At 43.9% G+C, this 12,333-nt stretch overlaps 1 protein-coding gene and 1 pseudogene across 1 annotated transcript; both read right to left on the bottom strand.

Moving 5' to 3' along the window:
- Positions 1-2,107: 2,107 nt before the first annotated feature.
- On the bottom strand, positions 2,108-5,722 carry LOC109731980 (putative disease resistance protein RGA4; annotated as a pseudogene).
- Positions 5,723-8,691: 2,969 nt separating this feature from the next.
- Positions 8,692-11,501, bottom strand: LOC109731979 (putative receptor protein kinase ZmPK1). Its single transcript, XM_020291164.4, has one exon. It carries the CDS (start codon positions 11,489-11,491, stop codon positions 9,056-9,058), a length of 2,436 nt encoding a protein of 811 aa, XP_020146753.1. The 5' UTR covers positions 11,492-11,501; the 3' UTR covers positions 8,692-9,055.
- Positions 11,502-12,333: the final 832 nt, after the last annotated feature.

Genomic DNA, 12,333 nt, shown 5'->3' with positions numbered 1-12,333 from the left:
TTCAATAGCTCAGAGTCGTGATTATTCTCACCAGAACAACACAACACCGCATAAGTTTTGTGCGTCCAAAGGAAGTATTGGGACTCGGAATCAGGGATACTGTATGCTATATCCGTGCATTGAGGTTGCGCTGCCTAGGCCTTCGAAAGGCGTGCAGGTCCCTGTTTGCTGCCTGCTCGAATATTGTATCGGGCAACTGTAAAAAGCGAAATTCTGGCATGAAGTGGTTGCAGGATGCAGGGGATGGTGCTGTGTGAGATAGCTCATGCTATTGTTCCCCCCGCATGGCGAAAAATAATAATCTGTCGGTCAAAGATGTTACTCCCTCCGTTCCTAAATATAAGTCTTTTTAAAGAGTCCAATATGACTAACATACGGAGCAAAATGAGTGAATCTGCACTCTTAAATATGTCTATATACATCCGTATGTAGTTCTTATTGAAATCTCTGAAAAGACTTATATTTAGGAACGGAGGGAGTACTATGGATGCAACAATGGATGAGGAGCCTTCAGAGAGTCAACAGGGAGGAGAAAATTTACCAGTACTTCAAGCTTTGGAAAACAGTTCAGTTGGTTCAGCTCTCGGATCAGGATGATCTCATCTAGTGAATCTCACGGCTAGCGTCAGTTATTCTGCTAAATGTGCTAATTGATTGGCAGAATCCAGCAGCCGCATCTGGAGCAGCTTTGGAAGATCAAGGCAGAGGGAAAAGTAAAGTTCTATGTTTTGTTGCTTCTTCAGAATCGAAACTGGACAGCGGACAGGTTGGGGGCGCACAACTGGCTGCGCAACAATGTTTGCTTTTTGTGTGACGGGGAGCCTGAAACGGCCTGTGCACCTTCTGCTGCTGTGCCCTTTCACCAGCCCGTGAGCGCATTGCGCTCGGCGACTTCCGTGTTCTTCGTGTGCCAACACGCCAACAGTTCGCGGATGTAATGACCACGGGACTGCCGACGGATGTTTTTCAAGCGTTCCACTCCGGTCTCCGCGTCTCAAAATCTTGAACAAGTTACTACGTATGTAGACATCCTGCATGAGCATAGTGCTACAGAGTTATAGTCGTGCACTTCATCAAAATTAGTGTCTGTAATCTCGGTTTATGGAAGCACCCAGTTGAGTATGAGTTTACATGTACAAGCAGAAAAGGTTTATGTGCAGATGTTATGACCTCTCGAGAGGATAATCTGAACAAGAATGTGTGCTTTGGTTAGTTCAAAGATGGAACAGAGACGCAACTAGTTGAGGAACAATTTGAATCCTGCAAGTATCCATATACTGGCATACAACAGTTTATTCTTCCAACCGAAGCAGTGGACTACCCTGGTCCAGTTGGTATGGTGGACAACATGGAACGAACGCGACGCTAGAATCTTCAAGAACCAACATTCGCCGGTGAGGACAGTGGTGGGAAGGATAATCGAGGAAGCAGGAGTAATGCAGGCCGTGGGTCGGTGTAAGGCAAACTCGCTGTTAATTAGACCTAGGGAACCTGACTAAGACAAGGGCTAATCATTGTAATGGTGATGGCGTGTCCAACTGACTGTAGTATGGACTTGTAAATTCTCTGTAACAAACCCCCCTACCCCCCCAATTATCAATGAAAAGCTGCGCTGACAGCATTTTCGCTGAAAAATTCTTCCAACCGATCTCATCTTAATGGTAAGCTACTTTTGGACATGGATATGTACATTAGTGAAGCACATCAGACTTAAACATCACAATAGGCTTTGCAGCATCAATATTCGTTAGGACCGTAAGACGAGCTTCGTAGTTTCGTGTGCATTGCTAGTTTTTTAGCAACCCCATCGATATGTATGGTGTCGGTCAGTACCAGTAGTAGGAACACCAAAGAGTACAAGGTATGATAGTTGAAGAATAATCTCTGCATTTATCTTGATTGACTGCACTATATTATGGAAGGTACGCAAATTCAATTTCAACCTTAGAGGGTCATGAATTTGTACTTATGTAAGAAAATACTACACATAGCCTGAGCAGAGCACTAGATGCACGATCTAACAGGGCAGAATGGCAGACCAAATAAGAAGATTAGATGTCTAACCAGTGCTCGTACCTTGCGTCTCCGCTGCCATCTACTCCATCCGTTTACAAATATAAGATGTTTTGCATATTTCAATATGGATTACATATGGACTGAAATGAGTGAACAAATACACTAAAACGTGTCTATATACATCCGATTCACAAAAAAGTTTGAATGTCTATATTTGTTAACAGAGGGAGTAGGTGTAGTGTAGGCAGACACCCATGTCCTCGCCGTTAAGTTTCCTGTGCTGCTCTTGAAGCCCCGGCGCCAACAGGGTAGAGATGTTGTGCATCCAGCCACAGCTGCTGCAAACTCAATCCCTCAACAAACTTTAAGTTCAAGTTTGGAGAACCTGTCACACGGAGCTCTCTCAGTTTAGTAAGGTTTGAAACCCTCTCCAGGACTTGGCATCCAGCGATCACAATCATCTCAGAGAGGAACGGGAAGTCCTCCAACACCTTCAAGCAGCTTGCTCCTTTTAAATGGAGGGATTTCAAGCTGGTTGCCTCCTGTCCAAGCTGTCGCGGGAGAGCTCTCAGCTTGGGGCAGCCTTCAAGTATCAGCAATTTTAAGCGTGGCAGCATCTGCATCTTTGAAGACAAGGCTTCCCCCTTTCGCATCTCAACAGTTCCATCCCCTTCCCCTTCTTCAACAAAGGACCATTCCTCCCAGCTGGGCATATCCTGAATTCTCAACGTTTCAAGCTTGGGGAAAGCAACAACTGCATCCGTGGATGTGGGATTAGCCCCCCTGCAGCTAACAAATTCGGGTCCAATCTTTGTAACTGCTGCTGCTCCATGAATTTTCAGATATCTCAAGCTGGGCAGCTGCCCGATTGATGGAAGATGTACACATGAATTGCAATCTCTGAGTGTCAAGTATATAAGTGACGACACATGGGTGGTACCAAGCCATGTGGGGTACCGCCGGCCAAAGAATCCATCAATGACTAGATATTCCAGGTTGTGTGAAGGGCTTAGCTGCTCAAAGATCTTCTCAATATTTTCAACATCTTCTGAATCTGGTTCATATGTAACTCTGCAATATAGTCTCAAACGTTTGAGGTATTTCTTGTCTGCTAGCAATGAATGTCTAGTACGAGGAGTTGCTCTTTCCAAGTTAATCATAGCAAGCTGCCTTAGCTGTGAGAGATGTTCCAACTCTTCCAACTTCCATCCATCTTGTGTTGCTAATAGGAAATCCTCCTAAATCATTGAGGAACTCTAATCTGCCAATACCTTTTGGAACCTGATTTATTGGAGTACTTGTCAGACCAAGGCGCCTTAGATTGCACAATTCAGTGATCGCCAAAGGAAGACTGTGCAGAGCTTTGCACCTTTCCAGGTTCAGTGTCTGAAGGTTTATGAGGGAACCGATGGACTCCGAAAGATAAGATGTGTTTGTATCATTAATATCAAGTAGTCTTAGATGGATCAAACTTCCAATGCTATCTGGAATGCTTTAAATCGATGAATTAGTCAGATCTAAAACACGAATGCACGAAAGTCTCCTGAAAATTGTATTCTCAACACTTGATCTCTTGGTAGAAAAAATTAACAGTGTCCTTGCTCTAATCATCTCTTTGTCCATATTGGGCAGTGCTGCATAATCCTTGTTAGTGACGATTGAAACATGTCTTAACTTGGACAAAGTTTTAGGCCCCAATGATTGTGGATCTCCACAAAAACTTTCTTCTCCAGATATATGTTGAGCAAGCTGCCTTAAAAGATCATGCATCTTGCACCAACTATGGTCTGCATATAAATGGTCTGGTTGTAGGAGGTTCCTATGTATCAACTCATAGTAATATTCTTCGGCTGTATCTTCTTGAAGTTGTTCTTCATGCTCCTCCACATAACCTTCAGCAACCCAGAACCTGATAAGATCATCACGACTCATGCGGAAATCTTCTGGATATGAGGCTAAATAGAGGAAACATTGCTTCAGATGCAGTGGTAGATCATCATAACTCAAATACAGGGCACCTCTGAGCTCAGTAGGAAGATTACCCCTAGACCAAGCACTTCTTTTTGCAACCTTTCTCCATTCCCTCTCACTTTTCTCTTTAGTTGCTAGAACACTAGCAGTAACCGTGATTGCGAGAGGAAGTCCACCACATTTATGGACAATTTCTACCCCTATATTCCGAAGGTTTTCCACATCTCTTTCTTCATCAATGTTCATACTCTTCCAAAGCAGCTCCCACCCTATATCTGCTGACATCAATTCAACTCGATGTACATCTTCTACGCCAATTGCATGTGCAACTGTATCATGCCGAGTGGTCACTAGAATTACTCCTCTTGCAGCAGCATGTAATGGAGTTCTCAGTAAATTGGTCCAGACCGCAGGCTGCCAAACATCGTCCAACACAATGAAGAAACTTTTATATGTGATGGCGACTGCAAGCTTGCTGCTGAGCTCTCCCACAGTTTCATCTTGCTCATGGGGTACCCCAAAATTCCGCAGAACTTCCTTCAAAAGAGATATTTCAGAGTACTCCTGAGAAACACATATCCATGCTTGGTTGCTAAAGGTTCCTTTTAATTCTCGGTCATTATATACTTTTTGGGCTAGAGTTGTCTTCCCAATCCCTCCTGTTCCAACAATACCAACCTTGTATGGCTTCTTTCCCTTGTGTGCAAGAACCAGTTCAACCAAACTTTTGCAAGCATGTAAAGTTTCCTTTCCCACAAGATTAGGCTCCACAAGGTGGCTAGTTCTTACATGCTTCACAGTCAGAGCTTGTGGTTTAGGCTGCATATTTTCAAGCTTGAGAAATCTTTCACCCAACTTTGAAATCTTGTCAAGTTGAGCATTGAAGTCCCGGATTTGAACACCAATCTTGTGACGCTTCTGAATAGGAGAGATGCAATTGAGAAACGGAAGGCCACTGCATGTACTAGTTGCCTTTCTTGATGATGATGAAGGATCCCGTTCTAGTAGAAGCTTCCCACCTTCAGATCTCGCTAAGTCGACAATATCGTCGGCATAATACATATCACCTCTCAGCTCACTAAGCCAGTTATTAACTGCTGACTCTCGTGTTCTCCTTTGTTCGGCATCATCAAGAAAGCATTGTATCTGGGTCATTGTTCGCTGCATTTGTTTGAGGTCTTCTTGTACTCCTAGAATCAGAACTGCCTCATCTGTAATGATAGCTTCCAACTTCTTGGCACATGATTTAACAAGATAATCTAGTATGCTTGCCATCTGACCAACCTGAAGAGACAATTCCACAAAAATACAGGACGCGGCTTATCCGGCAGGCTGGCAAAGCATGCATAACATGTGTTAGGGTTGCCTCTTACAAACACGAGGCAAGCTTCGTTAACAAACAACATCAACATACTGGAGTCAGAGATATTTGCTAGATTTCGAACAAACAACATACTGGAGTCAGAGATATTTGTTAGATTTCGAACAAACAACATACTAGAGCTATAGGAAATCATGCTTAATTCCAGTTCATGCCAATAACAAGCTAAAAGTAGGGAGTAGTACAGTACCTTGCCCGGGTAAATTGACAAGCTGCCGATCAGAGTACAACTGCAGAATGTAGCAAAGCTGGGCAGGGGCACAACTTTGCTGAAGCTCTTAGACAGAGTCATGTAAAGCAAGTAGGCAAGAGATAAGGAGGTGGACTTTGTTTTCCAATTAGACGAAAGGTCAGTCAGCCGGCGATGCGTGAATGGTGGAGTCGGGCTTTTCAACTCATGGAATGGACCAGTCTTGGCTGGTGGCCGGCCCAGACAGAGACGGGTAGGCGCATCCTGCAGATGGCAGATGCGATGGGTAAAATAGTATGTTGTCGCCTCGCATCCGTTTCATGAATTTTGGACGGAATATGTCAAGTCACCTCCTAGTGCTAGCAATGTTTGTTGCTGCAGTTCTTCGGATGACCCTGCAGTGCCTTTTTCTCTATTTTTTTTACTTAAAAAAGTAGCGCTTGATCTTTTTTTTTGCACCTTCCCCGTGGGTTAGTCAATCACCTTAGTTTACTTGCCTTCCGCGCCAATTCCACCTTAATTTACTTACCAAACTTCTCATCAAACTACTCCCTCCATTCCTTTATGCAAGGCGTATAATTTTTGGCACGGTGACCAAGACACATAATTTTACACAATTTAGGACGAAATTAACCTTGGCGATTAGTGGCAAGTAAATCATTTAGGCTTGAAAAGGAAGAGATACACGCAATCGGAGGAGAGATACTTTCTTTTCTTCTCTATAATGAGAGATACATGCAATCGGGGGAGAGATTCTTTCCTTTTTCTAGAGGGCTAAAGACAGAATTACGAGGAATAAGAAATGTACCTTACATTGTGGAATTTTATCAAAGAAACAAATACACCTTATATAAAGGAACGGAGTGAGTATAAAGTAAATCAAGCGCATAATTTGATAAATATTTATTTACACAATCATATTAATATGGGCAGATAAATCACGAGCTAACATACTAAAATATTTATATCTCGTTGCAATGCACTAGCATTGTCCTAGTTCTTTAAAAAAGGCACAAAGCCATATATTAAGTATCACAGGTCCTTACAAATACACCTTTACAGAAAATAAAATTACATTTAAAATGTTGTGGGTGCCGAAGTCTTCTTTCTCCTGCATCCACAAGTGGCGCGTCGTGAGCATAGCTCGATGTCGCCTCGGCGAGCAAAGTATTGAAACTCAGGAGCTTGCAGAAGTAGCATCCGAGAAGTAGTCAATGCAGACCAGGAGACGCCGGCAATCGTAATCTGCAAAGCAAACCGTCACCCTAGGGAAAAAACGCCAATAAGGATATTTCAAAGCCCTGAGGACCACGAAAGCCGGCCAAACCCAGGCAGATGCACCGTAAACATAAACTGGCCGGATCTCGGCAGACTCGCTGGAGACACGGCTCCACACATCCTCCACTGACCACTGGCACAAATAAATCGGCCGGATTCCGGAAGACTCGCTGGAGACACGGCTCTACACGCCCTCTGCCGGCGCAAATCACATCAACGGACACTACTGGAAACTGCTTATAGGCGGGCTCTCAGTAATGGCACACTCCATTGTTAATCTGGCCAGATACCTGTGGCGGGCGACAAAGTGCACTCACCACTAGTAGTCTGGTTCAGATTAGCCGTGGGACAGTCCTTACCGGTGGCGATCTCCTAGCTCGGCCCACCACTACTATAATATTTAGGTATTTTGTTTTTAGTATTTTTTTACTGTTCTATGTTTTTATGGTATTGTATGGAAAATGGTTTGAACTTTGTAGGTTTCATTATTTGCTACTCCCTCCGTCCCAAAATAAGTGTTAGTACAAAGTTGTACTAAGCTTAAGACACATATTTTAGGAAAATACATAAACTTAACTTTATGTAAATAGTGTTTTGAATTTACATAAAATATAAATGTTGTCTGAAAACTATGAAAAATTCTACCAGTACATCAAGCTTTGGAAAAAAAAAATCAGTTGGTTCAGCGCTCTCGGATCAGGATGATCTCATAAAGTGAATCTCACGGCTAGCGTCAGTCTTTTGAAATTTCCAAAAAAAAAAGAAGGTTCAATTGATTGGCAGAATCCAGCAGCCGCATCTGGAGCAGCTTTGGAAGATCAAGGCAGAGGGAAAAGTAAAGTTCTATGTTTGGTTGCTTCTTCACAATAGAAACTGGATGGCGGACAGGTTGGGGGCGCGCAACTGACCGCACAACAATGCGTGCTTTTTGTGTGACCCGGAGCCTGAAACGGACTGTGCACCTTCTGCTGCATTTTCATCAGAGGATGGCTGACGTTGCTCTGGGATCTCAAACAGTCAAATGTTGTGGCGCCAGTTAAACAGAGGGGTTTGCAAGGAGACCAGGAGTGAAGTTTCGTATGCTGCTTACACAACTTGACACTTGTGGGAGGAAAGAAATTGTAGAGTTTTTGAAGGCAAGCAAGCTCAACCTGCGCCTCGTTTCCCTCTTCTATAATGCAAAAGCAGAGCTCCTGCTGGTTTGGGTCAAAAAATAGTTAGCGAAAATTGCAAATTTAAAGAGACGCAGTCCTCATGCTTCCGAAACATGATATGATCATTTGTCTAACTTGTAGATAAAATCTCACTTGATAAGTACTCCCTCCGTCTCATAATATAAGAACGTTTTATACACTAGTGTAGTGTAAAAAACGTTCTTATATTATGGGACGGAGGGAGTATATAGCAAGAAATAATATAATTATTGGTCCCTGTGTTATTTCTTTGTCCGTTTCTCAAAATCGCCAAAAGTACAAGCTAATTGCTAGAGCATGAATTGGAACCAACTTGGGAGATAAATAGGCAAGTTTATAATTGCTATTTTGGCACAGTTCTTTGATTCAACAGACACAACTGAGGGCTCAGCAAGGTTCTTTACTTTCCCCAAATGTTTATGTATACGCATATTACTCTATCAACAATGGAAAAGTCAAGGTGAAAGAATGACGAATCTGATTTGTGCTTAAGAAATCCTTAGGATAAATTGAGCTAAATATTATTCTGACTCTGAACTTCCTTTTCCGGCGAAAGGACTGAACTATGTATTGTTAGTTAGACAGGTGACATAATTCGTCTTGAACAATTGACCTTGCCTCCTGGATATAACCAAAACAGGTGTTAACGGAATTTGCTTGCAAACAGGTGGTCCTAAGATTCACTAGATCTGAATATTTGTACAGTTGTTTCAACCAAAATCGCAACACCCATGAACATGTATTCTCAAAAAGAATATGCCACAAACGTGAAAATATTGTGCATTCACGGTAAACCACATGGTCACACGAAATCTTATCTGTTACAACACAAGCTAGCATAACGATTCCACAAATATTAGTATTATGAGACTACATAATCTTGTACAGTGTGGTCGAAACTGAAAATTGGCATACAAGTGGCTCATGCAGTTCCTGATTTACATGGACACACTTCATAGATATCTTGTTTTGGATCCAGTGATAATCATCGAAGCTGTATGCTATATCAAACACCAAACTCTTTGTTCAGTTGGTAGAATACTGCTGCATTATGGCACTGGCTTCATCAACTGAAAGAAGCATCTGCACAGCATTTTCCATTGTGGGTCTTTTTCTACTATCTTCTTCTACACATGAAACAGCCAACTTGATCATTGTTCTTGCTTGCAGGTTATTGAACTGGCGGTTCAACCTGGAGTCAATGAAGTCAGCAATCCATAACTGTTTGCTACCCTCCAGCATCAGATTTTCTGCAAGCATCCTAACGACCCTTCGAAGGACCATTTCCACTTCTTCGTCAGCATTTGACGCCCAGTCTGAAACACGAGCCCCCTTCAGTAGTTCTAGGAGAACCACTCCAAAGCTGTAGACATCAACCTTTGCTGTTATTGGGAGGCTAGAAACCCACTCAGGAGCTATATAACCTCTAGTTCCATGGATCCGAGATACATTTTTGTTGGATCCACCCCTATTCAGAAGTTTTGCAAGGCCAAAGTCGGTGATCTTTGGCTCCAAGTTCTCATCCAACAGTATGTTCTCAGGCTTCAGGTCGCAGTGGATAACCCACTCCAAGCACTCATGATGAAGATAAGCCAATCCTTTTGCCACCCCTAGAGCAATCTTAAATCTTTCATTCCATTGAAGTAATACCTGTGAGCCCTTTCTACTAAACAGGGTTTTATCCAATGAACCATTCTCAACGTACTCTAAAACCAATATCCTGTGTGGACCATCAGAACAGAATCCCCAAACCCTCACCAGATTCATATGGTAAATCCTTCCAATCACACTCAGTTCATGTTGGAATTCTTCTTCGCCTTGGTTTATGTCTGCCAACCTTTTCACTGCTACCGCCCTCTTGTCTTTCAAGACCCCCTTGTACACAAGACCAGATGCGCCCCTCCCAATCTGATACTTGAACTTCCGAGTTGCTCTCTGCAACTCCTTGTATGTATATCTCCGGAAGTGGTTGGCTAACATCTCATAGCCAACCTCAGCTGGCCATACTCCTGTTAACTGCTTGCCCTCCAATCTCAGCATAAACCAGCATCCTAATGCCACGAACATTACCTCCACACAAAATATCGCTGATAAGAACCCATAGAAGTACAAATACTTTGATCCACTCTGATTGCTCTTGGGTATATCTGGAAAATCTGCAGTGAAATATTTGTTCTTTGCACTACAGTTAGGAGCATATGTGGGACCAAAAGGCTGCGATTGAGGAATTGAGGACCCTGAGACCTGTACTGTCTTTGGAAGCTTGAGATAGATAGAACCAGGTAAACCTGGGCTGGTTACACCACCAACAAGGGATGACTTTGGATAGCAGGATCCACCTCCTTGCCAGTATGAGAAACCTTTGCAACTGCAGTCATTCATGCATATCTGCTTGCAAGTATCAAAGGAAACTAAGCTGCGCTTACTTTGATCATAAGCTATGAAGTCAGTGGAGGGTAGCTTCACAAATTTCATCTCCTGCCCATTACAACTGAGGTTGAACTTCGGCCGGCAACCTTTGCTCCGGTCACTTGGGTCGATGACCTCGTGTCCAGGGGCACATGCACAAGCAGGCCTAGGTGTATACACACATATTCCATTCATACCACACAGACCGTGCACGAAGCAGGTCTGAAATGCTATCCATGTGACCGACCATTTCCGGTTTTCTAGACTGTATAATCGGAGGTTGCCATCATAATCCAACGTTAGCCTCCTCATAATCCCGGGACCCCAGTCAGTAGACTTGAAAGTCAAATCATCACTCCCAAGGAAATACCCCCAGCTATCAAGGACCCCAACGGTGGTGGTACTAAATGGGTTTCGTTGCCTTGCCCAGGTAGCAAGATCAGGCTTTGGCCAATAGATAAAAGAGATGTTCTTCTCATCGTCAAACAGTGAGAGCAAATGCGCATCGTCGAAATGGAAGCTGTAGTGCCCCGGAACAAGTAACCTATGAGTGGACACCAGCTTTGTAGCAGCACTGATGCTCTGATTGGGCAGCAGCGTGTCAGTAGGAGAATCAAAGCTTTGCCACAGAATGATATCACCTTGGCCGCTGACGACGAGGTTGCCCGTGTCCAACAGCCGGGCTTGCTCGGCCTCTGATGAAGAGCTGACATTGTTTTCCCACGCGGGCTGGCCATTGTAGTCTTCCACAACCAATCTGCCGTCGGTGTGCAGCACGGCCCGGGATCCCCAGGAGTAGACGGGGCGGAGATGGTTTGCGCTCCAGACGACGGTCTTCTCGGCCGTGTCGGCGAACCAGACGGAGAAGACGGAGGCGTTTGGGGAGATGTTGTGGAAGCCGCAGGTGAAAGCGCCGTTTGGTGAATGGAGCATGCCGGAGCCATCCTCGACGGAGAGTGAGGAGCCCGGCGAGAGGAATTCGCGGGCCAAGACGCGCGAAAGCAGATGGATCATCAAAGTCAGTAGAAGCAGGGAGGTGGAGCGGGCCTCCATATTGGTTGCAGGCTCGAGGCACTCAGGTTGATCTTTCCTTTGAATGATCACAGGTGAATGCTGTTATAGGAATCCACCAGCAGTGCACCCTCCAGAGGAAGCGATTTACTGCTATAGTTTAATGAATACGGAAGTGTCAGGTTCTGGTCAGTTCCATGAATAGTTAGTTGTGAATTCTTTATCCTCAAGCTGTGCTGTATTTCATTAGTATACAAGGGCTGCCGGGTCCAAATTTCCTTCTCGGGACAAAAATGGCCGGCTTTGCAGCATGGACTCCATTGTTTTGTTGCACATAGCCTTCTCTCGGTGGACTGTCGTCGTTTCCTTTGGTGGCAACTTGTTGTATTCAGTCAGCAACAGTTGAACTATCCTGTGTGGTCTCTGTGTTGCAGGTTCCAGCATCTTAGAGTTTTCCCTTGTTTCAGGCTTTCAGCTGGCTGGTGTATAGTCCTGAAATATGTTTACCGTACCCCGTCCGCATGATCTACTTATCTACTCAATAGAAAGACAGATCGTCCTCACCCTTTTTCAAAGAAAATGACATGGGACCAATAAAAAAATTACAAGAAAATGTAAGCGTTGAATGTTGATTCATACAGGAAAAAAAGGGTTTATGGCCACATGCGCTGCAACGCATGATTTAGTCAGTGTGCACACGTAGTGGTCTACCCATTGTTTCTTTTTCTTCAAAAATCAAAACCGGGGATCTACCCAGGCCATTGTTAGCGTCGTCATGCTGGAGAACGGAAGTGGTCAGGTACGTACTCCCTTCGTTCGGAATTACTCCCTCTGTCCCATAATATAAGAGCGTTTTTGACACTACACTAGTGTCAAAAATGCTC

This window comes from Aegilops tauschii, chromosome 7 (assembly GCF_002575655.3).
Source record: "Aegilops tauschii subsp. strangulata cultivar AL8/78 chromosome 7, Aet v6.0, whole genome shotgun sequence".
Classification (NCBI taxonomy): Eukaryota; Viridiplantae; Streptophyta; class Magnoliopsida; order Poales; family Poaceae; genus Aegilops; species Aegilops tauschii.
The sequence above is the reverse complement of the archived record's forward strand: the minus strand, read 5'-3'. Positions and strand labels throughout refer to the sequence as shown.

Excerpts from the sequence above, each read along its gene's own strand:
- LOC109731979 (XM_020291164.4), bottom strand. The coding sequence starts at position 11,491 with ATGGAGGCCCGCTCCACCTCCCTGCTTCTACTGACTTTGATGATCCAT.